General features: G+C 39.5%; 1 protein-coding gene across 1 annotated transcript in view; it reads left to right on the top strand.

Moving 5' to 3' along the window:
- The window catches only part of PLCH1 (phospholipase C eta 1), a 161,877-nt gene extending 139,373 nt beyond the window's left edge, over positions 1 to 22,504 (top strand). The window contains exons 16-24 of the mRNA XM_056564997.1: positions 727 to 906; positions 3,782 to 3,889; positions 8,519 to 8,643; positions 10,686 to 10,770; positions 15,019 to 15,165; positions 17,313 to 17,392; positions 17,831 to 17,890; positions 18,259 to 18,616; positions 19,715 to 22,504. Coding sequence (XP_056420972.1) covers positions 727 to 906; positions 3,782 to 3,889; positions 8,519 to 8,643; positions 10,686 to 10,770; positions 15,019 to 15,165; positions 17,313 to 17,392; positions 17,831 to 17,890; positions 18,259 to 18,616; positions 19,715 to 21,657 — 3,086 coding nt within the window. The 3' untranslated portion in view covers positions 21,658 to 22,504. The remainder of the gene's footprint in view (positions 1 to 726; positions 907 to 3,781; positions 3,890 to 8,518; positions 8,644 to 10,685; positions 10,771 to 15,018; positions 15,166 to 17,312; positions 17,393 to 17,830; positions 17,891 to 18,258; positions 18,617 to 19,714) is intronic.
- Positions 22,505 to 27,729: the final 5,225 nt, after the last annotated feature.

Here is a 27,729-nt window from a genome sequence, read left to right as displayed (position 1 = left end):
GAAAGCAGATAGGGGAAAAAACACAGACTCGGTGCTCCAATAGTGAAGATCGTAGGTGATAGGTGATATTTAGAAAAGGTAGGCACAACACTGGTACGCGCTTGTAGATGCAGGTATGTCGGGATGCGGCCGGCCGTCGGTCCCGCTTAATAAGCGGTCAGGGACAGGTAGACAGATGTGGAATCCGGGTTGCCTGGCAGGGCAAACCAGATGTTTGGAGAAAGTCCGACTTGTGGCTGGATCGGCGCAAGCCCGAGGATGGACGCAGAGCCAAAATGGAGTTTTGAAGGCTTTATTTAGTGCAGAACAACGCATTTCGAGGGGTCACCCCTCTTCGTCAGGATCGAAGAACCTGACGAAAAGGGATGACCCCTCGAAGCGCGTTGTTCTGCACTAAATAAAGCCTTCAAAACTCAATTTTGGCTCTGTGTCCATCATCGGGCTTGTGCCGATTCAGCCACAAGTCGGACTTTCATCGGACATCTGGTTTGCCCTGCCAGGCAAACCGGATTCCACATCTGTCTACCCATACTGGTACTTGTCCGCATATTTATCAACACAGGCCTATACTTTTTTGTCCATTACTGTACATGTTGCTATTGACTGTATAGATTGTTTCTTCTCTTACCATTAAATAAAAATGTTCCTTAAAGAACCAAAAGAAGAAGAAAATAAAGCAAGCCTGTCTCCGCAGCAGAAATAACTTGCTTTTCTGTCTTATTACAGGGTCCACAGGAAATGTTCTGTCATTCAGTGAGACAAGAGCTCATCAAGCTGTTCAGCAGAAGTCAGAACAGTTCATACTGTACAACCAGAAACAGCTTACCAGAATATATCCATCAGCTTACAGGATAGACTCCAGTAACTTTAACCCTGTACCGTACTGGAATGCTGGGATCCAGTTGGGTATGTATAACTGGCTTTGCTGTGGCTATTGACTCTTATATAGCAGTAAATGTTTACCTTTTATTGTTTGCACCCGTACACTGACATAAGATACATTTGTGTATGAAACACTTTTGTAACACAAACAGTTTATTCAAATAACGTAAGAAACGTGGCTACTGTCTCTGTACATAAAGCAGTATTTTTTTAAAGAATTGGGCTAGGTTTACACAAGTGATTGCATCCTAATACATTTGTTTTTGTTATGGAAGGATGCTCAGTCTGCCATTATGTTTTCATAGATGTGTGAAATTTGTTCATATTATTTTATGAAAATATTGGGATGATGATAGAAAACAGATGACATTACTTATTTTCACCCAAAATGATAAAAAGAATACTTTATGATCATTATTTGCAACTTTAAACCAATTATATTACAATACTAATAAAGTTAGGAGGATTCTAGGGACTAGCGAGGATATATGTCTCTACTTCATTTACACCCCTCGTGGGCTACATTTTTTATTATATTAAAGGGTTTTTCTGGGATATATAAATCCTTAGAACAAAAAAAGCACAAGATATATGTGTAATATAACACTTTTTTCATTGTAATACTGCTAATTTGAGAAAAATAGAAGTTCTTAGTTTACCATTTGGCCAAATTGTGTGTACCATCCCACCACGATAAGTTGACCTTATTTGGGATGGACCCTAAACTATACATATGCCTCTCTTGGGCTAGCACTAAGCCTACAATTTATGGACTTGTAAGATCCAGCTATTTTTCTCTATAGCAGTATTGTTATAAAAAGACAGTGTTATATATATATCTTAGCGCTAACAGTGTGCTGCTGTAATTCTTTTGTTTATCCTTAGGACAAGCCATCATTAAAGCATATGTACAATTGCTGATGATGCTTCACTACTTACCAGGCACAGTGCCATACAATTTTTAGTGGCTGTACCTAGTATTGCAGCTCTTCCCATACACTGCTATGATAAGCTGTGACACCAGGTACAGCTGCCAGTGCCGGTGTGATATAGAAAACTGGGCCCCTGTAGTGGAATGTGACCCTCTGCACAGGGGGACAGTTTTCTGCTTTACAGTCCACTCCCTCTCACCCCATCCCTGCAACCTTCTCTTAGGGGGACGGGGACAAAGTTTCCCTGCACATATCCCAGCCTTTCTCCCACCTGCTAGCTGTTCCAAGACTGCAACCCCCAGCATGTCCTCACTGTATGGGTATGCTGTGGGAGTTGTAGTCTTGCAACAGGTAGTGGGCGTTGGTAGATATGCACTGTGAGCGACTAGGAGAAGAACTGTGGAGCGCTCCTCTGGCTGCATTCCACAGTTTGTCTAAGCAGTGTGGAAACTTTTTCCCTCTTCCCCTGAGGAAGGGTAGCGGTGATGGAGTAAGAGGGAGCATGCTCTAAAGCATGAAACGGTGTCCCTGTGCAGAGGGTCAAATTACGCTACAAGGCACAGTTTTCTCCACTACACTGGCCTTACCATAAGCCCCACTGGGTCCATTTGACCCAGGAGGAACCTTGACATGACAAGGGGCGGCAATCTGCCGCCCAAGATAATTTTTTTCATATTATTTATATTTTTTTATCTGAAGCCCAAGCCCACTGCTGTTTGCTCTAACTTGTGCTCATACAGTTGGAAGCTGCCTGTCAGTGAGGGCAGCCTGCAACCTACTAAACAACCCTTCTAGTGACCTACCTAGCTACCTGGTTAGATACCTAGCTAACAAGCTGCCTAGTTAGCGGCCTACCTAGCATTATTTTATCATGAGATGCAGGCAGCACAATGCTAGCAACTGTCACGGTCAGCTCAAGGCAAATATATAGACCTGTGCCTGGTTAGAAATAAAGAAGCTACAACACTTGCATCAGTCAGCTGATCGTCTGGAGTGCTTGGAGTTAGAGCCCTGCTGATCTAATAGATGGCCTATCCTAGGGATATCTCTGAATTTATTTTGTTTTTATAGATGTTTGTTCGCTCTCCTATACAATATAAATAATATTGACATGTTTATTGATGTGAGCATAGTTTTTGCTGTCTTGTTTCTCGTTGATTCATTTCTACTTTGTGTCTTGGAGATGAACATTTTTGTAATACAGTATACAGCATGTATCTCCTTAACTTAGCAGATCCTGTTTTTGCTGTGCATACAAGCCCACAGCTTGTGGAACAAGGTCTGGACATTGTTATATCATCAGTATTCATACTAGGACATCCAGGGTCAGGAATACACTATATAAACCTAGAATTACTGTATAAACTTTCTTATCAGAGGAGCTTGTATCTCCAGTATATTTCCTCTATATATTTTCATCATTACTGTATAAACCATCTTATCGCAGGACTTATATCTCCAGTACAGATCATCTTTATACTTTCATTATTCCACCTTGCTGGGTATACAGATGAATGATTAACATAGAGGTAATGTAGCATTTTAGGAACAAGCAGACATGACACTCTTCCCACTGAGTCACCCATTATTTCCATATGACTATGCATATGCCACATTGGTGCCAGTACAGTTCACTCTAGGATCCTGATGTATACTGATGTTTCCTTGTCAGCAGGTTGCTAGTAGGTTACAGTTATTGTTATAATACAGCAGACGCTTTCTTTGAATACTATTTGTGCCTTTTAAATACCATTTGTGCTGTGAAGAGTGCTGCACTGATAGTTTGCCAGGTAGAAAATATATTACCATTATACAATATGTAAGGACAATCGGTGATAACCACATTAACACCAGTCTGGAGGATAGCTTTTGTGCGCATTGGATGGAGCAGCTATATATTCAATGTAGCTGTGCGGCGCGTGTTTGTTACATCCTCTCATCCTTTTTTTTTTTTTCCTTGTTCACAGTGGCGCTCAACTACCAGACAGAAGGACGCATGATGGAATTAAATCGAGCAAAATTCAAGGTGAATGGTAATTGTGGATATGTCCTCAAACCCCAGCAGATGTATAAAGGTATGCCGCCACATTAATTGGTAGATCCAAGAATGGAATACATGCAAACCACCTGTTCCTGTTATTTCAATTCCCTTTATTAGGGTTGACCTGTGAATCACATGGTGCTGAAACGCGGCACATGACAGCATCTATTGCATAACATGACAGCGTGTCACCATGAAAGCCAGCTGTTCACATAATTGAATTCACTGACAGAAAGAATGCAAAATGTCAATTATGAGGCTTTTTACATACCATTTATTACTATTAATTGTGTGGTTAGACCTGCACCTAACTATTAAAGAAAAACTGATGTGATATAGATACATGTGATGTACCCATAAATGTTACCCGAAGGAAACCCTAACATGTACGGACTACTTTAAAATAAATTATCTGTTTTTCTCCAGTCCTAAAAAATATTAGTAAAACTTAGAGTAGATTATTGTAGATGTATACATCACATATTCTTATAAGTAAAACAAAAAAAAAAAATAAATAATTTATGGAGAGGGGGTTGTGTGCATATTGTATGTCTATGCCAGTGATCACCAACCTGTAGATCTTCAGCTTTTGCAAAACTACAACTTCCATTGTGCTCTGACAGCCTTTTAAGGGGTACTCCGCCTCTAGACATCTTATCCCCTAGACATCTTATCCCCTATCCAAAGGATAAGGGATTAGATTTCTGATCACAGGGTCCATCTGCTGTGACCCTCAGAATCTCTGGGCCAGCACTGTGGCATTCTGAACATGGAAGCTTGGAGCTTCCATGTTCGTGACATCATGCCACACCCCCTCCATTCATGTATATGGGAGGGGGTTTGATGGCTATTACATAGCCATCACGCATCCTCCTACCATAGACATGAAAGGAGGGGGCATAATGGCTTTGGTGGCCCATAATTTGGCATAGAGAAGAGTTCGCTCCTTGCACCGGATGATTGGGGTGTCGCGCCGGATATCGCGGGTTGTTCCCCCATGATCAGACCTCTTATCCCCTAATCTCCTATCCTTTGGATAGGGAATAACATTTTTAGGTGCTGAGTACCCCTTTAAAGAGTACCTGTTACCATATAAACTTTTCTATACTAACTTAGGCTATCTTCCCTAAGTTTCAGTATATACAAGAATCACTTTTCACAGTGTTCTTTGTTTCTTATGCTCTCTTTAGTAATTCAATTCTTTATGTGCAAAAGATCAAGTATCTTCAATAGTATCAAAATTAGTATGAAGTACAAAAAATATTATCACCCTTGGAGCTCTACCAGAAACACTTGACAGTCCTCAGCATTCAGGATTACTTCACACATTTCACGGGCATCCTGTAGTTGAAGTTTCTTCCTCTCACGAAGGGGTAGACAGCTGAGCAATCGCCGGACACTTCCGAAAGCTGTCTACCCCTTTGTGATTGGAAGGAACAGAGTGCCCTTGAAAAGGGTAAAGTAATCCTGAATGCTGAGGACTGTCGAGCGCGTCTAGTAGAGCACCAAGGGTGATAATATTTGATGTACTTCATACTACTTTTGATACTATTGAAGATAATCTTTTGCACATAAAGAATTTAATTACTAAAGAGAGCATAAGAAACAAAGAATGCTGTGAAATGTGATTCTTGTACATACTGATGTCTATGAATATGGAACTGAGCCTCCATTATTGATTGCACAACACCCTGGTGCATATAGGTTTACATCCGATTTGATATATGTTCCCTAACTACTCCTAACACTCCTCTTACCCTTAAAAAAAATGTCAGAGCTTTAAAAAGCTCTGTATCATACCTTTATTCTTGCTCAGATAGTGCAATCTCCTAGCAGGAGAAAGTGGGCGTTTCGCAGCAGGCATGACATTACTTAAGCCTGCTGGGGGACCACTTTTGCCCTCACATGGTTGCAGTGCTGTGATGAATAGAAGACCTCAAGCTATGTGCAGCAGCTTTCAGTCTGTGTATCTTTCAGCAAGGCTTTTTGCAGCTTTCAGTCTGTGCAGCTTTTAGTCTGTGCAGCCGTCAGTGAGGCTCTATGTATGTTTCAGGGAATCTCTTTGCAGCTGTCAATCAAGCTCGGTGCAGTGAAACACTTCCTGAGTTTTGTCTCCTGCCATTACAAGCAGGAGACCAAAATCTAAAATTTTGACCAGACGGAATGTGTTCTGGCCAAGAAGGGAGACCCCTGGTGGGCAGAAGTATACAGCAGAAAAACTAAAAATTATCATTATTTTTTTTTTAAATGGAAGCCAATTACAAAACTTATTTATTTGGTATCAAATAAAAATCAAATATTAAAAATCACGTTTAAAGGACATGTTTGGTGCTCACTTTTCTTATTGTATCCGTTCCGGGCTGCAAAAAAAAGAAAATAAGCTTTCTCTTGCCTGCCTAGCCTCCCCCGGTCCTCCAGTACAGGCGTTCGGTCCCCGGGCTTTATTCTTTTTACTTCCTGTTAGCCCGGCACGTCACACAGAGCTTCAGCCTATCACTGGCCGAGGCGGGACATCGATGCGGCCGGTGATAGGTTGAAGCTCCGTGTGACGTGCCGGGCTAAGAGGAAGTAAGAAGAATACAGCCCGGGGACCGAACACGCCTGTACTGAAGCACCAGGGGAGCCTAGGCAGGTAAGAGAAAATTTGTTTTCTTTTATTTTTCAGACCGGAACGGATAAAATAAGAAAAGTGAGCACCGGACATCTCCTTTTAATGATTGCTAGGGACCCCTGCAATATTGTATTCGCCACCCACCTGTTTGAGCTGCACGCCGCGGTGCCAGCTCACAAACAGCTGTTGAGCACACCACAAGCTGAAATGATATAAAGCAACTTCAGTGCTAGAATGATAATCTCAGCATTGTGTCCCTAAAAAGCAATATACATAAAAGGATAAAAGATTTTCTTTGTGTTCCTCTTGAGACAATCTTAATGTATTAATAAACACTCAGTGCATACTTGTCCTTTCATATGTCAGATCTTCGTGGCCATGACTAAGTATAAAGGACATTATGTATGAGAACTGGGTCAGACAAAAAGTTTTTTCCATAGAAACATCAAACTACAAAATAGGAATCTAATTGGTGGCTGTGGGTAACAGTGACACGTGCATAGCTTTCCATTTCCAGAAGCTTTGTATAAGTAGCTGCTGCTAGACGTGCCTCAGGGTTTATGAGTGTCAGGTTTACTTGCCTCTGTCTTCAGGAGATATTACATATTCCCTGATGGAAGAAAATTCCATCTGGCTCTGAGTGCGACACAGCCACAAGGAGAGGAGATATTATCTTCAGAGAGGTATAGTTCTGAAAACATTTACCCTGGCAGTAGGCGACCATTTATGTAGTCTACGCTATCATAACAAGGGAATTAAGTTCTGCCCATATATAACATGATCCTACAGCTTGATCCGTACAAGAAAAGAGCAATGGAAGATCAGATATAACATATATTAAAGGAGTACTCCGGCACACACTTTTTTCCTTCTATCCCGTCCGGGCTGCAAAATAAAAGAAAACACACTTTCTCTTACCTGCCAACGAGTCCCCAGAGCTCCGGTACACTCCGGTACAGGTGTTCGGTCCCCTGGCTGTATTCTTCTTACTTCCTGTTAGCCCGGCACGTCACACGGAGCTTCAGCCTATCACCGGCCGAGGCGGGACATCGCTGCAGCCGGTGATAGGCTGAAGCTCCGTGTGACGTGCCGGGCTAACAGGAAGTAAGAAGAATACAGCCCGGGGGCCGAACACCTGTACCGGAGCTCCGGGGGCTCGTTGGCAGGTAAGAGAAAATGTGTTTTCTTTTATTTTGCAGCCCGGACGGGATAAAAGGAAAAAAGTGTGCGCCGGAGTACTCCTTTAACAGATATAATATATGATATGATAAAGCTATACTGAAATATGAGCATAGAGCAGAGAAGGAAACTGTTTACTTATCACACATTCTGCATATTCTTGGAGGAATTGTGGGCACATGGATGGAGATTTATCAAAACCTGTGCAGAGGAAAAGTTGCCCAGTTGCCCATAGCAACCAATCAGATTGCTTCTTTCATTTTTAACAAGGCCTCTGCAAAAGGAAAGAAGCGATCTGATTGGTTGCTATGGGCAACTGGGCAACTTTTCCTCTGCACAGGTTTTGATAAATCTCCCCCATAGAGTTTAAAAGGAAGAATCTTTAACCATTATACCCTGAACTGAAGGATGTTGTCACATAAAATGATAATGTCAGCAAAGCCATTATGTTAAATATAATTGCATATATGTTATATAAATACTATACTGTACTCTTTTGCTTAGGATTAGAGATGAGCGAACTTACAGTAAATTCGATTCGTCACGAACTTCTCGGCTCGGCAGTTGATGACTTTTCCTGCATAAATTAGTTCATCTTTCAGGTGCTCCGGTGGGCTGGAAAAGGTGGATACAGTCCTAGGAGACTCTTTCCTAGGAATGTATCCACCTTTTCCAGCCCACCGGAGCACCTGAAGGCTGAACTAATTTACGCAGGATAAGTCATCAGCTGCCGAGCCGAGAAGTTCGTGAGGAATCGAATTTACTGTAAGTTCGCTCATCTCTACTTAGGATTAATTTATGTGTTTAAATATGTTGCAGCTGTCTACTAGAAAATATTTCTTTTTAATACACTTCCATTCCCCCCCCCTGTAGGTGTGTTCAATCCATTCTCTGGAGACCCTTTACCAGCCAGCCCTAAAAAGCAGCTTATTCTAAAAGTTATTAGTGGTCAACAGCTTCCAAAACCTCCAGATTCCATGCTTGGTGACAGAGGAGAGGTAAGCAAAGTATATATAATATGTGTACTGTCCTGTTGTAGCTTAACCACTGATTCTTTATATGAGGATGCGCTTTGTATTGTGCAGCATTGGAGAGAAGCTATGGATCCCGGACTTTTGCTTAAAGAAACACAACTTAGTTGTCTATGTATAAAGTCGTCCTAGATGTTTGTACTTATATGGTCTATTCACATGTACAGTATTCTGCACAGATTTGATGCGCAGATTTGATGCGCAGGATTTTCTGCTGCAGATTTCAATATAAACTGAACACAGCTTGAAATCCTGCGCATCAAATCTGCACAGAATACTGTACATGTGAATAGACCCTTCTAGCTAGTCTGTTAGCAGAATAACCTTCCTAAAGGGGTTGTCTAGTGGAACTTATTATTTTACAATTGTCCCAAAGGTGACTAAAAAAACAACTAAAACGTAAACTAACCTCATAGAGTCCGGTATCAGGGCACCCCAATACCAGAGCTATGAGGGAGCGGAGGAAGGTGAGTTATAGTTTTTGTCATGTTATTTGGCATCCTGAAGACAATAGGAAAATAATAAATTCCACCTGACAACCCAAATTCCTTTGGTCGGATAAGCCTGCATTTTGATGCAATAAAGAAGAATTCTGTAATAGGATAAGTTCCATTCTAGAATGTCTAGAAAAGAAAGGGAAAAAGCTGGTTTTGCAACTACTTTGTGTGTAACCTTACCAAATGATGTTATTCATAATTTTACTTGGGCAATATTGTTGTGGATTTTGTGCTGCATTTTAGGGTAACCTTGGGGAATGTTCACGTGTGCATATTTTAGCTGCAGATTTTTCTGCCCATTTACTTCAATGGGTAGCAAAATCTGCTACAGCAAATCTGCAGCAGAAAATATGCACGTGTCAACACACGCTAAGGCTAGGTTTCCACAGTTTTTTTTTTTTTCTGGCAGTTTTTGGAAAACTGCCACTGCAGTTTTTGAGCCAAAACCAGAAATGTATTAAAAAGGAATAGGACGTATAAAGGAAAGACTTACACTTCTCCTCCCTTATGGATCCACTTCTGACTTTGGCTCAAAAACTGCAGTGGCAGCTTTCCAAAAAGTGGAAACTTAGCCTCACACAACAGATAAGGGTGTGTCAGCTGACTGTGTTCATTAGTCCATAGGAATATTCATGTCTGTAATGTACTGTACGTTTAGTGTGTACTCGAGAAAGCCTTCAAATTACAAGCTAAATGTTTGTAGGATTAAATAGCTTCTGGCATGTCCTTCTGGCCTCCCTCTGGCTAATAAACTATATGCTGCAGCAGTATACTGTAAAAATAAAGGATGGAATTGTTTAGTGGACAACACATTCCATGTCTTGGAAGTTATTTTTAGTAGTATCCTTAGGCTAAGGATGTGAACCCAGCCTAAGGTTTGCAGGTGTCACTGGGTGGCGCGTAAATAGAGGCCATAAGTGTGATGTGAACAAGTCCCTAAGATCTCATGCATGTCATTTTATAGTGCTGTGTAATACCAGATTTCATGGAGCAAGCTGCAAAAAGCCTATAGGTGTTAGCTGTAAGAAATTATAAGCATAATACAGTAGAGTCCCATAATAGTTTATGGGTGCTGTAAAAATCGTTTTGTACAAAATTGATGGAGTCTTAATGGCACCAAGGGTAAGCACTCTTGGGCTAACTGCAGAGTATGGTGTCTCAGTAGTAAATAGAGCGTGCTTCATTTTGGGCCCCTAATTGGCCCTATAGGAGAACTAGCAGGGGCATAAACATAGAAATATCCCAGCTAAAATCTGGTAATGTCCATCAATAAGTTTAGTGACCCAGTAAAGGCTCAGAAGGCAGTGTATCACAACTAGATACTATATAGTCATGCAGATCAGAGTTATCAGAGCACAGAAGATTGCAGGGGAGGAAAGGCAATACAAGGAATGATACTGCAGTATTATGCACTGTTATGGATTATTTCATAATGTGGAAGTGTTTGGTATGAGTGTTGTGTATAATGTTGTACAATGAGTAGTAGCATAACTCTTTTTGTGTATTCTGCAGATCATTGATCCATTTGTGGAAGTGGAAATTATTGGTTTACCTGTGGATTGCTGCAAAGAACAAACTCGTGTAGTTGATGACAATGGTGAGTCATTGTTGCCTTTGATATAAATTGCCTATATTTATGTGTTTGTATTAGGTAACAATGATACATTTTGGAAATATAAATTTTTCATGGCATTACAGTATAATTGTTGTTTCAATAATTTTCAGAACAATGTGATATATTAAAAGCTTTTCAATTCCCATTTGGCAAAGTTTAATTGGGATTTGCCTATAATCTAGTACATTTTTCAAAATATGCATCTGTTGTGTGAAGAATTTACTGTGAATTTTTATGATTTGGATTTAGGATGTGCAGAATCCCCAAAAAATGTCAGATCTAATAAAAGACATGTTGTGAATTTGAAAGTTTTCAGTGTTTCTTGAAATCCACAGCATAAGGATCCACTAAATTGGAGCTTCTAAATTTGGAGAGGGGGCCAATATGCCACATTGGTCAGTGATTCTAAAAAGTTGGTGGCACAAAGTGTTTCCTCTTCTTTCTGCATAAAGCTTTGTGATGTGAAACTTAAAGGGGCTGAATCTTAGCCATGAATTCTTGCTTTTTTAGCCAGGGTTCTTGCATTTTTTGATTCAGCACAACCATGCTGGAGGGTAATTATGCCAGATGGTCTGTAGGACCAGTGCTGTGCCCCATTTTGGCCTATGGGTTATTGCATGCAGCTCTGGAGTTCTGGTTATAGTTTTACATCATCGTAATCCTTTTACCAAATCTTTACACAATTTGGATCATTCCACTTTCAGCTCTGTTTATTCTAAACAATAACCATCATCTGTTGACAATAAAAATAATCTATAAATGAAAATATATCTTAGCTCCCCTGACAGTCTTCTGTGTAGTTTACTCTGCCCGTTGGCAATGGAATCGTAACATATCATTAAAATTTCATTAGGATACAGTTTGTATTTTTGTTATCCTTTCTGAAATATCTCAAACCCCTTATTATACTAACCATGCTTATATCCGTTTATACATAGTATTGCCAATAAGTGCCCTAGCTACTACATATTACTAGAGCGGATGGTCATGCTCAGTTCTCCCCTGAAACTTGGAACCATAGACAATTTCTATTTGCATTATTTATCTATTTTATTAGTAAGATGGGTGAAACTCTTAGATCCAAAATGTTAGAATGAAGAAATTCTGATGGTTCATCTTTTCCAGTACAAAACTGCAAAGTAATCATGAATCACTCAAGTCCAGAAGAAGGACAATAGATAACCAAATATAAGATATCACTGTTTGATGCAGTGGCACAAGCATATTTTAGGTTTGCAGTTTATTTTGGCTGTCTAGTTGTAGGTTTTCTACCCTTACAGGTAAATTGCATTTACTTTTCTAGGAATCCAGAATGGTGGCCAAGTCTTGGTCTTTTCAGTCACATTATATAATTTTTTAGACTATAAGATAAACTATGGTCCATGCTCTTGGCCCTTCAGTTGAAGTGTGTTTCTTGTGTTGTGCCGCTCTGGGTTATGTTGTTCTTGCTTAGCTTCTTTAAAAAAAAGAACATGTTGGGGTATTATATAGTCTGTGCTGCAACTTTGCCTTGCCAGTGTGATGATGAATGAGAACCACAGCCATTAGATCTAGAAGTCAGTGGGGGGTTCTGCTGCCATGTCCCAAATTAATTTTTTCCTTTTCAGAGTTTGCATTTTGAGCAAAAAGGTGCTTTGACTTCAAGGAACTTTTCATGTTATAGGGCATACTCTTCTACACCTCAATGATGAGATTGAAAGCTCTGTGCGCCAATAAAGCATGCTGCTAAGGCAGAGATAATGAGGTTTTTGTTCTTCTTTTTGCATCTGTTTTTCCAAATACTTCAGATTTACTTTCTTTCATATGGAGATGGAGACATTATGTACAGCACATTGCCTCCCCATTAATTAAAAGTAACAAGATAATGTATGGAATTGAAGCAGTCAAGGTTTGAAGCTTACAAGAAAAAGCTTAGTATTACAATCTTTCACCATCTTCCAGCTGCCTTATGCCTAACTTACTGTGCGTGCTCATTCAATGATTATAAAGCCCAATATAATTTGTTTGCTTCTTGGCCTAGAAATGCATAAGCATTGGCACCCACTTCTATTATCCTTGGAATATAAAGGAAGGGAACGCATGCTGTCAGTAGCTGCATATGGATATTTGAGATATGTTTGAAGTTATCCATTGCAGCAATGCAGGGTAGAAACATAAGGAATGATCATGAGATCACCGTTACTGTCATACACCAAACTAAGGGTCCTTTTTGTTTAAGTTGGGAAACAGCCTGTAAACATAAATCCTTGAGCTGCCCTCCTCTGTCAAGTTATTTCAGTTCTATTCAGACTTTTTTTGAATCGTCATCCAGCATCGCCAGACTCAAGAACAAAATTCTGCTAGTTATTGTAGGAGCAAGGGATGTAGCCTACACAACTAGGTAGCTTTGTCATTCAGGACTCTGGGATCTGTTTCAGATGAAGCTGGATAGCAACCTATACAGACCACTTTACAACTACCCTATTCTTGATCTGCATAGTTATGCTGTGCAGCCAATACTGGGCATTAGTAAAGTGGGGTACTTGAAAGCGCAAGTCCAGCATTGCACTCCCACCTGTTCGACAAAGTTTGGCAAGAACAGATGCGGCACATGCTAAGCGGTACACTCGCAGAGGCAACCGTATGATGCCCAGCAGGTTCTGTGCACAAGTCCTTTTCTAATGAGTAGGTCTTGTGTACAGAACTCACTGAACGTTGGTACAATTTCCTCAGCAACTGCAACGCCCAGCATGTGAAGCATCTCTTCTTGTCGAACTTTGCAGAACAGGTGGAAAGCAACATTGAACTTACACCTTAAACAGGTATTTCAACCTAAAAACTTTATATTTTTCCATAGAATATATGATAAATGTTAGATTGTTGCGTGTCTGACTGATCCTTAACTTATTAATGAAAAAAAGAAAACATCCAGTGCCTTATCTCAAATAGCCATTTGCTGTGGCAGGTAGTAGTGGAGCCGCTGTATAAGGCTGTTTTGTTGACTCCTGTTCAGTTTGAAGAGAGCAGCAGCCTGATAGGTGGCTTCATTATGGTTACTTCATGCCGCCATGTTGAGGGTCATATCAAGGGCATAGGTGATAAAAGTTTTTGATTTAAATGGGTAAAATATTTTATAGAATGTAAATAATAACATTATATGTATATTTGTAATACACATTGGTTAAGAAATGTGAATTGTTTTGGGTGAAAACTGCAGGTATTGCCCATGAAGAGACGAAATACATATAAGGGTGGGACAAGTAGAGCTCTGTGCAGGCTCCGCCCTTACTTCCTGTATTTTGTCTCTTCTCATACACACTGGCCTGGCAATATACTGTATGTGTGCATATTTATTATTTTCTTGTATATTGGAACAAATTTTTATTGTCTATTTATTAGGGATCGACCGATATCAATTTTTTAGGGCCGATACGATAACCTGGGGAGGTTAGGTCCGATAGCCGATAACTTATACCTATATTCCGGTATAAGTTATCGGCTATTTATCTCCCCCCCCCCCCTCCCCCTGGCACTGCTGCAGATCATTGATTTAAAGCGGGCGTTTTAAATCAATGAACTGCAGCGGCTTTTGCAGTGCCAGAGACCACCGCTTCTCTCGCCCTGCCGCACCGCACCCCCCACCGCACCGCCCCGCCCCGGCCCCATTGCCTCCCCCATCCCCGGTTTTATAATTACCTGTCCCCGGGCTCCACGCTACATCTGGCTCCAGCGGCGTCCTCCTGAGCTGTCACTGTGCGCACTGACGGTGACGTTGCGTTGAGTATGTCACTCGTCATTGCACAGCGCACAGCGTAACACAGGACGCAGCAGGAACCAGAAGTAGCGTGGACCCCGGCCCCTGGAACAGGTAATTATAAAACCGGGGATGGGGAGGCAATGGGGCCGGGGCGGTGCGGTGGGGGGTGCTGCGCGGTGCGGTGGGTGGTGCAGGGTGCGGGGCATTATCGGATTATCGGCAAGGTAATAGCCGATACAGATAACGCCCAAAATCGTGAATATCGGCCGATAATATCAGCCAAACCAAGTAAATAGTCGATCCCTACTATTTATATATGCAGCTTAGTAAATGTGTTATATTACGCTGTCCAATGTCTAGCATTTCTGTCTGCACTGTATAGAAGAATTTGCATGGTCTACTTACATATATATAATTGTGGGATTATTGATCATCTTCATTATATCTTATGTTTATTATATCAGTATAAGTATTATTTGCAATGTATATTTCAGGTTTTAATCCAGTCTGGGAGGAGACCCTTACCTTTACTGTCCACATGCCTGAAATAGCACTGGTCAGGTTTTTAGTATGGGACCATGATCCAATTGGGCGAGATTTTGTTGGACAGAGAACAGTGGCCTTCAGCAGTCTAATGCCCGGTATGTTCATTGCTTACTCAAAGCTGAAATGGTTTTTTTCTTTTCAATTAAAGTATTCATACTGAAATTATTCATAGCATATAAAACTGTAACTACTAAATTATGTTGTAATGTACAGTGACAATGTAAGGGAAAGCTCCGATTTATTAGATTCATTTTATTATTCAAAGATTGGTGCCTCACAGCAAAACATATTTTGCTCCTACGTACCATAGGGGCAGCCATTATGACTGTTAGGCTGTGTTCACACGCCAGAATTTCTGCATGAAAATTCTGCATAATTTATAGCCAATACACTTCAATAGGATTCCGCTGTCCCATTCAGACAGCAGAATTTCCCCTGCAGTATTCCATTGAAGTGAATGGGCAATTAATTTCTGTGGAATTTACTGTGGAATACTGTGCTGAAATTCTGCCGAGTAGACATAGACTTAAATGGGCGCTTTCAGATACAAAAACTTATGATATGTTGTAAAGCATGCAAAACCAACAGGTTTTGCAATTGCTTTCATTAGAAAATTATTCAGTATTTCATATTGAAAAAGCCAGTCAAACAACTGCCCCCCCCCGCCTGCTTGGACACACACTAGTCCTGCTGTGTCCATGCGTCATGGACACACTTTCTTGATTGACAGCTGTGAGCGCAGTGCTCACATCTGTGGAAAAATCCTCCCACTATCAACTCGTGTCCCGCTACTGTAAGTGAGGACAAGCTGGGAGTTGTAGTTTTGCTAATGCTAAGGGAGATGGGAGCGGACAGCATACTGAGGGAGGGGGCGCCCCCTACCTTTGAGAGGAATTCAGACTAGTGAGCTAAATTAAAAGTGTAATAAAGAAATTAATAAATGTTGATGTACATGGTCAGGATTAGGTACAGAGTAATATATTTAAAAAACATTTTTTTTTGTTGGATCTGACGGGTACGCTTTTAGGCTCATCTGTGTTTCACATCTGTGTTGAAGCTCCGATAAGAGAGCTTCATTTGCAGATTCCATTTAAATGATCGGCAATGAGCAGAGAAAAAATTATTGCAGGTCAGTTCTATTTTTCTACGCTTAACTCCTGCAGAACAACAGACACCAAATGGAAAATCGTCATAACCCATTCAAAGTCAATGGGACCCATATTGTCTGTTGTGCAATGGACCGTCCAACTATGTTGTTTGTTTCTGGAATGAACTTTGCAATGTAGCTTCGACGTAGATGTGAACTTAGCCTTATGGGGTGGGACCTTGGGCGTTGTGAACATGCTCTCCCCCTCTGCACAGTCACCACAACATTAGTAAACAATGTATTGGGTATTAACCAGAAATTCTATTATATTTAGAAATAGGGCTGAATGTTGTTTTCCTGATGTTTGAGGAATTAGGTTAAACTATTTTGCTATTGAGCTTCCACTCCTCATTCAAGCCGTACTAGCAGTGTAGCATATGATGTTGGGAGTAACTTGACAACCTACTATTGGTAGATCACCTACTTGATTTCATCTATGTAATATGTAGTGAATTCTTTTCATCAATTTTGACCCTGCCGTGACCATGCTGCATTCTAAAGTTATTGTTTAATTTTTTTTTGCTTGTTTACCCCCAAATTTTAGTTTTCCTTTTTTTGCTGGACACATTGGGATTTTAAATTATTTATTTAAAATTGAAGCAGATTTTAATTTACTTTGTAGGGGTGTTGTTTTTATTTTATATGATATTTTTAGAAAATGAGAAAAATCAGGAAAGAAAATTTGATTTTTTCCAGATTTTCTTTCATGTTATATTTTAATGTTTTTAATTTGTTCCAAAATATTTACTCCAAAATTAATACTTCCACCCATAGCCATGCCAAATATGTGTACATTGTACAACCTATGACATTGCTATAGTGCTAATAACAAAATCTAACCACAATAATTATGGGACTGCTGGCCAAAGAACCAGCTCTACAGCCTCTTAAATGGATTTAAGTGACCTTGATCCAAATGAAAAGATATCAGACCAAAAAAATAAAAATATATTGTTGGATAAAACATTACCTCTGCACTGACATTTTCTTAAAAGGCCATTTCAGGTCTACAACCCATCATAGTAAGAATTGTTTTGTGGCACATGTATTTCTGAGCACAATTTGACATTATCATTATTTGGACTCCTTTGACAGGATACCGCCATGTTTATTTGGACGGACTTACTGAAGCCTCCATTTTTGTCCATGTCACAATAAATGAGATATATGGGAAGGTAAGCTATTTTATTATCTACATCATCTCCTAAGCTTGCAGTCTTCATAGATATCTTTAGTTTTGTGAGCTAGATAGGCTATAATTATAAAATATTCCAGGACAGTGATGTAAAGCCTTGGATTTCACTCTGGCTAATGAAAAGCTTTTCATATTGAGATACAGGCTGGCTTTACTGCAGACTGTACTGATATTTTGTTCATTAACTGGTGGATAGAATTTTAATACTGGTGTTTTCCATGTTATTAGCCGCTCCTCAGTGATGGATTTCAGATGAATGTAACCACCTAGCTTGGTGTAATGTCATTTTTTTTTTTCTTGCAGAGAAATTTTATGTTCACTCAGCTATGGATTTCCTTTCATTGGTGCTTCTTATATATGCCTGCTGACATACCATTTATTACAGGGGCTCAAATTTGTATTTTTCTTTCCATTTCAGTGGAGTCCTTTAATCCTCAATCCCAGTTATACTATATTGCACTTTCTAGGAGCCACAAAGGTAGACCTATGATACATGCTGAGTGCCAATTGCCTGTCGCATGACAAAGTATTGTATCATTAAGCATTAGCCCCCAGTCAAGCATGGACCGACTGTGAATCGTGTGTTTGTGGCAACCCTATGCATACAGTACCTATTGTATGCATAGAACTTGTAAACTTTTGTGATATCACTTATATTCACAATGCTGGTTCTACTGTTCATAGTGTATTACTGATCATACATGCATGCATCTGTGAAGCTTGAATTTACCTGATATCTTTCGCCTGTGTTGGTCATCCCAATTCCTGTATTAGTTCAGTTTTAAGACATCAATAAGGTGTTTGTTTGTGTTTAAATTTTTTTTTTTTTTTTTTTTGTATTTTCAGAACAGACAGTTTATTGGGCTTAAAGGGCTTTTCAATAAAAGTACAAAGCATGGTTCGGTAGAAAGTAATGGTCATATACGAAAGCGATCCATCGGAGACCGAATTTTAAGACGCACTGCAAGTGCACCTGCCAAGGGCAGAAAGAAGACTAAGATGGTGTTTCAAGAATCCACAGAGAGTAAAGACTTTCCATGTGAGGTATCTGGTGCTAAGGAGAAGGAGGTTGTAATGAGGAGAACATCCAGAAGCCTACAGGGTCGACCTGTTTCAATGCCAGTGGATAAGTTTCTTCTTGGGGCCTTTGAACCTTCTACATCAGAATCTTCTAAAGATACCAAAATAAATGACATAGCATCAGGTAACAAAATCATTTCTAAGCATAATGCAGCCTCCCGGAATCGGTAGTGTATCTTGTCTACACTAATAATGGATGTCTCAGACAACAGAAAAATTGGCCATAGACATCTTATCCTCTATCCAAAGGAGACATGAATGGGGGTAGTGGTGTGACGTCACGTCTCAGTCTTGGGAACAGCGCCCGACACAGAATGCCGGGAGCAGCATGGAGATCGCAGGGGGCCCCAGCAGCAGCACCCCTGCGATCAGACATCTTATCCCCCCCCTTTAATAAGTTCCTGAAAACAAGCTTGATGAGATCCAGTGGTTCGTGCCGAGAATATGGGATTTTTCTGTTGTCCGAGGCTGACTATATTGACGCACTACCCTATTGACTTACAGCAAGGTTCCTGGATAGGTTTTAATCTATGATTTCTCTGAAACACTGCAGCATTTCAAGGTTTATCATGTCAGTGCATTGTCTTAAGGAAACCACACTGTGCTTTATGCTGCATTTGGATCAGACAGCCTGAAAATATGACATGTTTCCTTTTAAACTGTAGCATCAATTCATTAATGCTTTCTAGTGGTCTGTAAAATGGGAAAACAAAGAATATTTGAATACATTTGTCCTTTCTAACCATTAGGTTAGTCAGATCTATGAGTTTGCCACCACCGTGCTAGGATGCTCTATGGTTGTCATAACTGGTAGTTCTTACTACATTATTCCTATAAAAGTATTTTTCTATGTTAATCTTATATCACGTTTTAACAGAATTGTTTTTGTTATGTTTTCTAGTACAATTCTAATTAGGAAACTACTGAAGGTAACAATGTATTTGGTGTGGTATTTCATTACCATCACTTTCAGAAATGATTACATCTCAAACTAGATGTAATCCATTTAATGCCCATGTCTAGTGATGACAATATGGTGTGAATCACGCCTTATCATTTCATACCAAAAGTTGTTTACACAAAGCACGAAACCATAGTGAATGTATGTTGCACAACATTTTTACCATGTTCACACAAGCCATATATCTGTCTTTGACGATGAAAGCAAACTGTTTGAATATGAATGTTATTATTATGAATTATCTTTTTTTCTTTTCCACAGGAAATGAGAAAAATAAGAAAGAAGTGCTTGAATTTATCCAGAATCCCGCATGTCTTCCCAAAAATCCACACCAGGCCATTGCCACTGTCAATGGACATGTACATAAAAAATGGCAGAGTTTACACTTAGACTATGGGAAAAAAATGTATGAGGATATCAGAGAGTTCAATGACACGTTTACTAGTGAACCAGAGGATGAAAAGGAAAAAATGAATCGGAAAAGTCCAAATGTTAAAGATTTGAGGCAAAAAGCATCGCAAGAATCATTCTGCCTAACAAAATCTGCAACCTCTCAAGACAAATTCAAAGTTAATGAATTGATGTCAACTACAGATTTGTCAACTACTGTCTGCACTGATGCAAACCATTTACAGTCTACGGCCATTATTTTGGAAAATGATATATCACACATGATAAATGAGGTTCCCTCTGTGAATAATAGTGAACTTGGCAGCTCCATATCTGCATTGATAAGGCAGTTTGAAGTCACCGATGAGAAAACAAGCTTGACATGTGTCTCAAGTTTAAATGGCATTAATAGTCATGCAAAGATTTCTGGATATTCTGAAATATTCACACCTGCCATTTCAACACCAAAAAGGCACTCTTCAGTGCCAAAACATGTGGAAAGACTATTATACACAGCAAATGATACTTCAGTTTTCTCTAGCCCAGAAACAACAGAATATTCAATGTACACAATTATACAGGAAGCAGACCTGAGCGGGAACACACTGATGGATGCCAACACTGTCAGAGAAAGTGACAGATCATTTGACAACTTCAGAAAGTCACCATGCAAGCAATCTTATCCTGAAATAAAGTCAAAACCTGCAAAGGCTGTTTATCCTGATATAAAGCCAAAACCCACAAATATACGTCCATCAAGCATGGAAAATCTTTTGAGCTCATCAAATCAGGCTAACAGTCTGACCAATAGGATTCCTTCAGAGCCTTCTTACAAATTTCATACTGGTGGTCTAGTTAAATATCAGAAAGCATCTCAGGGTCTTCAAGATGTTTCCCAAAGCTTCCAAGAGAAAGACTTTAAAAATGTGCCATCACATCTGCCCTACCAGAACAATTTGAATGACTTTATCACAACAGAAAAATTCAAAAATCAAAACGCTATATTGCATACCAACATGCATCAGGAGGTCTCTGATTCATTAGGACACTCTCATATATACCAAAGGAGAGACCAGGAACAACAGGTTAAAAATAATGCACTTAGAGACTCAAAATATATTGCTCACAGAGGCAGCTTGCACACTCCTTACATTCCAAAACAGGCAGGTCCAAATATGTGTCCATCCCAAGAAACCAAACAACCTAGTCCATGCAAGTCAAAAAGTCTCGGCGACCTGACTTCGGAAGACATATCTTGTAATTTTGATAGCAAGTATAAACGCATAAATAGGGGCTTTCTTTTGTCTGGTAATTCTGAAGACAGACCAACTTTAGTCAAATCTAAACATCAATCTACAGATGCATTAACTGAGCAGTTACGGAGACTGGTGTCTTATGATCAAGAAGATTGTAGTAAACCATCAATCTATGAGGAGGATGAATTGGATAAACCTAGACCTCTAGCCCGGAAATTGTCTTCTAGAAGTCAAAGTAGAGTGCGGAACATTGCTAACCGTGCCAAGGAAAGACAGGAAGCCAATAAAATAAAACAAAACCGACAATTTCCAAGTGGTGTAGTCCTAAGGAATAAGCCACCCACAGCTTGTCCACCTGTAAACAGACATTCCACTGGATCCTACATAGCAGGATATTGTAGTAACCGAGACGGCTTAGAGAGCAGGGGTATACCAGAGGGTGCATGTTCTTACCAAACCTATAGACATAATGACCAGTTTTGCATAGATCATTTCACATATCAGACTGACTCGTGCAATACTGGAGAACCAGAAGTCTATTTCCTTCTGAGATTGTAAATTGTATATAGAACTTAAATCAATGTTGTTTACAAGATGTCTGATTTTATCTGAACATTTTATTAGAACATAATTTCCAAATGATTTAGCTATATGGTTATCATTAGTCTTCCTTTAGTTTTTAAGCTGCTCTTACTATCAGCATCTGTAAATATACTCTTGGACTTTTTTCATTTATAATTTTTCATTTTTAAGTTACGTTGGGTATAAACAGGGAAGTGCGTGCATGCAGTTATGACCTAATTTATTGTAATATGCATGTACATTACATTCATAGGAAGAAATCCTGTAAATCTGCACACATCAGCAACTGCTATTGCAATAAAAAAATGGATTTCCCTACTTTTGTTAATGTCTTACTTGTTTTTGTTTTTTTAATCATGTACAAAACAAAGAATAAGAATTCATATAATTGGTTTATCATTTTTTTAAAGAATTTTTTTTTTTTTTTTTTTTTTTTACATTGTGGTGGATACATGTGAAGTAGGAGAACAAAACAACAAATCCATAGCATGGTAGAGGAATTTCACAGTGTAACAGTTTAATGTTAAGGGCTAAACACATAATTTTAAGTGAATAATCATCATTCAATACTATGTTCCTTAGGAGATCGAGTTATCACAAAGCAGAAAAAAGCATGAAGCATTAGAGCTGCAGGATGCAAGTTAATTTATTGGTTGCTATGTATTTGGTGTGGCTCCTGCTGATTTCCTTCTTCTGTTTTCTCTACGTCTCATCATCCTTGGGGACTTGAGATTCAATAATGGTGTGTCATTAAAATGAAGACTGTTATCGAGAACTATGAGATAGCATCATGATACTATGTTCATTTTTAGTTCACAGGGAGCAAATAAAGGAACATCCTTACATTATCACTGGTCTGAGCTTGAATGTGACTTTTATGTATCAGAAAGCAATTTAAAGCATCACTATTGTTTGTAACGCGCACGTCATGTCATAGAACTGGAGCGAGCACACCTTTCTGCCCTGCGTCCTTAACCCCTTAAGGACCCAGCCGTTTTACACCTTAGGACCCGACCATTTTTTGCACATCTGACCACTTTCACTTTAAACATTAATAACTCTGGAATGCTTTTAGTTGTCATTCTGATTCCGAGAGTTTTTTCGTGACATATTCTACTTTAACAAAGTGGTAAAATTTTGTGGTAACTTGCATCCTTTCTTGGTGAAAAATCCCAAAATTTGATGAAAAATTGAAAATGTTGCATTTTTCTAACTTTGAAGCTCTCTGCTTGTAAGGAAAAGGGATATTCCAAATAATTTTTTTTATTCACATATACAATATGTCCACTTTATGTTTTGCATCATAAAATTGACGTGTTTTTACTTTTGGAAGACACCAGAGGGCTTCAAAGTTCAGCATCAATTTTCCACAAAATTTCCAAACAATTTTTCAGGGACCAGTTCAGATTTGAAGTGGATTTGAAGGGTCTTCATCTTAGAAATACCCCACAAATCACCCCATTATAAAAACTGCACCCCCCCAAAGCATTCAAAATGACATTCAGTCAGCATTTTAACCCTTTAGGTGTTTCACAGGAATAGCAGCAAAGTGAAGGAGAAAATTCACAATCTTCATTTTTTACACTCGCATGTTCTTGTAGACCCAGTTTTAGAATTTTTACAAGAGGTAAAAGGAGAAAATTTATACTTATTTTTGTAGCCCAATTTCTCTCGAGTAAGCTCATACCTCATATGTCTATGTAAAGTGTTCGGCGGGCGCAGTAGAGGGCTCAGAAGCGAAGGAGCGACAAGGGGATTTTGGAGAGTACATTTTCTGAAATGTTTTTTGGGGGGCATGTTGCATTTAGAAAGCCCCTGTGGTGCCAGAACAGCAAATAAAAACCACATGGCATACCATTTTGGAAACTAGACCCCTTGAGGAACGTAACAAGGAATAAAGTGAGCCTTAATACCCCACAGGTGTTTCACGACTTTTGCATATGTAAAAAAATAAATAAAAAATTTCACTAAAATGTGTTTCCCCCCCAAATTTCACATTTTTGCAAGGGTTAATAGCAAAATATACCCCCAAAAATTTGTAACCCCATATCCTCTGAGTGTGGAGGTACCCCATAAGTTGACCTGAAGTGCACTAAGGGCGAACTACAATGCTCAGAAGAGAAGGAGTCATATTTGGCTTTTTGAGAGCAAATTTTGCTCAGGGGCATGTCGCATTTAGGAAGCCCCTATGGTGCCAGGACAGCAAAAAAATACCCACATGGCATACCATTTTGGAAACTAGACCTCTTGAGGAATGTAACAAGGAATAAAGTGAGCCATAATACCCCACAGGGGTTTCACGACTTTTGCATACGTAAAAAAAAAAAAATTCACTAAAATGTGTGTTTCCCCCCCAAATTTCAAATTTTTGCAAGGGTTAATAGCAGAAAATACCCCCCAAAATTTGTAACCCCATCTCTTCTGAGTATGGAGGTACCCCATACCTTTATTTTAGCTAATAGATTAAACAGTATTCTCCCGGAATTAATAGCTAAGGATCAGGTTGGTTTCGTAAGGGGACGACAAACGGGATGGGACGCAGCGATTTATCGACATTGCAGCCATATTAGAACGTAGAAGAGACCCATCTACTAGCTATAGATGCCGAAAAGGCTTTCGATCGAGTCCATTGGGGGTACCTGGAGCAAACAATACTTAAGTTTGGACTTGGAGGCCCCTTTGTTTGAGCAGTAATGGCCCTTTAACCACCTTGTCTGCATTTGTTAAAACCGCAGGTACCTCGTCGAAAGAGTTTAAGATAACTAATGGGACGAGGCAGGGGGGCCTCCTCTCCCCGCTAATATTTGCACTTATGATAGAACCTTTAGCACAAAAAATTTGATCCTCCCCTTTAATATCTGGGGTACAAATAGGTGGGAAAAATCACTGCACCGATTATTTGCGGATGACATCATACTATGCACTACTTTGCCTGAAAAGTCCTTAGAGGGTGTGACAGAGGTGATAGAAGAATTTAGCAAAATTAGCTACTACAAAATTAACTCAAATAAATCATTAATATTGGGTATAGGAGTGACCCCCAAGAACACAAACTTTATTACAAAATAAATACCCATATAAATGGACCCAAGGCCATTTCAAATACTTGGGAATTATATTAACAACGCCACAGACAGCAATGGTAAAATGTAATTTTGATGAGTTATTTAGCTCCCTCCGTCGCGATATAGGCAAATTTGCTAAAATGCCCTCCTCGTGGATGGGACGTATCGCAGTGGTCAAAATGACCCTCCTACCAAAGATATTATATGTATTTCGCAACATGCCAGTAAATATTCCCAAAATAACGAAAGCTAAAGTGCAAAGGTTGATTTGACCCTTTATCTGGAAAGGTAAGAAGCCAAGAATAGCTACAAAATTATTAACTTTACCAATTAATAGAGGGGGAGCAGGAAGCCCCAATCTACAGCATTATTACTTGGCCGCCCTATTAGATCAGCCCAAGCGTGGCGACGGGGGGACCAAACCAAACAATGGGTGGAGATCGAAAGAATAATAGTTAATAAGGGCCCACTAGAAGCCTTACTGTGGACAGCACGTAATTCTACATTACCAATTGGGCAGTATCTATCTACAGTAATAGCTACAAACCGAGTGTGGCTACTGCCCCAAATAAGGGAGACTTTCTTACCAATGTCACTATACGATCTGTCAATGGAGGCAATCCAATACCAAATCCCCAACACAAATTTTAAGACATGGGGAAAAAAACGGAATCCATAAATACACTGATATTGCAGACCACTCTGGCTTACTCCCTTCCTCTACCATTACTGAGAAATTCAACATTCCACACACTGAATTTTATAAGTACTTACAGTTACGACATTTTGCGGGGGCTATAAATCCTTCACAAGGGTTAAAAAAAATCATCTCTTAGGGCAAAGTTCTTTTCGAATAACGCACTGCAAAGAGGGATTTCACAAATCTATGAAGCCCTATCTCCTGATGTGAGTATTTTGCCCACCTGTAAGAAATGGGAAAGAGACATGGGAAAGACCTTCACTGTTGAACAGTGGGAAGCATCCTACATTTGGCCTATAAAGGTCTCCAAGTGTGTTTCCCATCTGGAGATAGCTAGGAAGCTACTATTTAGATGGTACCAGACCCTGTATATATTGGCTAAAATGTATCCCAAGGTATCAGACTTATGTTGGAGATGCAAAACGGAGGTTGGTACATTGTATCATATATGGTGGAGCTGTGAGGATATTAAACCCTTGTGGAAACAGGTATTTACAGCCCTGCAGAATATAATGGGAAACACCCCCCCCCCCTGAGGTTGCACTATTGAACTTAGGTTTGGAAAACAGACACTTAGCAGATATAACCATAATAGTACACATGCTCACAGTAGTTAAAATGAAGATAGCTACATTGTGGCAAAAGGTTGAAGTCCCGAATATATATCAAATAATAAACGAAGTAAACAATAACTATCTCATGGAACAGTCTATAGCAGCAGCCCAGTACCAACTCCCAAAATTTTTGAGTGTATGGGGGAAATGGCATCAATTTATGGATAGTCTAACAACACAGGAAGGCTAGTAAACTAGCGGCACGTATGGGGAAGTAGAGACAAAAGACATATGAAGAACAGACCGAATCTATACTTCAAATTTTCTATTTTTTTTATTGTTTTTTTTTCTCTTCTCCTTATCTTTGCTATCTTTATTTCTCCTTTGTGCTCTCGTGCTTTCTCTCACCTTCCTTCCCTGCCACCTTTTTCCATCTTGGGTACGGGAGTTTAGAATTGAGGTTGGGGATCTGGGAGGCGGGGATTAGTTATATGAAGTAGGGAATTCTACGAGTTGTTTTAATTGTAATTTGATTTATTTAATTTGTGGAATTAGTTGAATTCCACTGCTTGATTTCATTGTAAGATGATTTGTTAAAATAAAAAAATTTAGAAAAAAAATAAAATAAAATAAATCTTTTGAAAGCAGGATACCTCCTAGATTTGTCCAACTCCATAGCGGACTGGAGTTGGACAAACAGCGATTGGAGACTAGATCCTCTTGTTTTCAATCAACTCAATTCTATCTGGGGTCCCCTTCATCTAGACTTGTTCAGTTGGTGTCCTGACCCAAAATCTCTGGGCACAGATACATAACTTCAACTTTGGCCATCAGGGACCCTTTATGCATTTCCACCATTTGCATTAATTACGAAAATTCCTCTATTAACCAAATTTCAGAAATCGACGATTGGCCTGATAACCCCTCTTTGGCTGATTCCAATCTTGTTTCCTTTAGACTCTGGGAATGTCTATAGATTCTCCTCGTATCATACCAATTCATCAATCCATGCTACTAGATCTGTCACGGAATCCACATCCTCTGATTTTGTCAGACCAATTGTCTCTAGTAGCCTGGTTCATCTCAGGTCATCAGAACATGATTTCAATCTTTTACAATCAGCTAGAGATATCCTCTCGGATGTGTGGGCTCCATGTACCAGATCAGCTTATGGATAAGCCTGGAAAATTTGGTCTAATTGGTGCATACAACATGATTTGGATCCCATACATGCATCTATAACTCAAGACATCAATTTCCTTTCAGTATCTTTTGATGTGAGTAAAGCTATCGTACTATCAATGTAAATCGTTCAGTCATCTCTCATTACCATGCACCAGTGCACGCTTTACCATTAGTCAAACACTCTTTCATGTGCAAGTTATTGAAAGGTATTAAATATAGAAGACCCCCTTCTCCTAGATATCAGTCTATTTGGGGGTGTCACAGTACTCTTAAATTTGATCAATTCATGAAAGATAATGATTCAATACAATTAAAATTATCTTATAAACTCACAATGTCATCATGTCTCATTTATTTTAAAAGTCTCAGACATTAGACCTTTAGATATTTCACACAGACAATTTTCCCTTCAAGGAGTTATATTTTTCTGTATTTAAACGAACTAAGACCAACCTTCGCATGGTTTTTTACCCAGCTTTTTCTCATCAAGAAAATGTATGTGTTGTTCGTTGCTTGAAGTCTTATGAACTAAAAATGGAAACTC

The sequence above is a fragment of the Hyla sarda genome, chromosome 3 (genome assembly GCF_029499605.1).
Source record: "Hyla sarda isolate aHylSar1 chromosome 3, aHylSar1.hap1, whole genome shotgun sequence".
Taxonomy (NCBI): Eukaryota; Metazoa; Chordata; class Amphibia; order Anura; family Hylidae; genus Hyla; species Hyla sarda.
The sequence above is the reverse complement of the archived record's forward strand: the minus strand, read 5'-3'. Positions and strand labels throughout refer to the sequence as shown.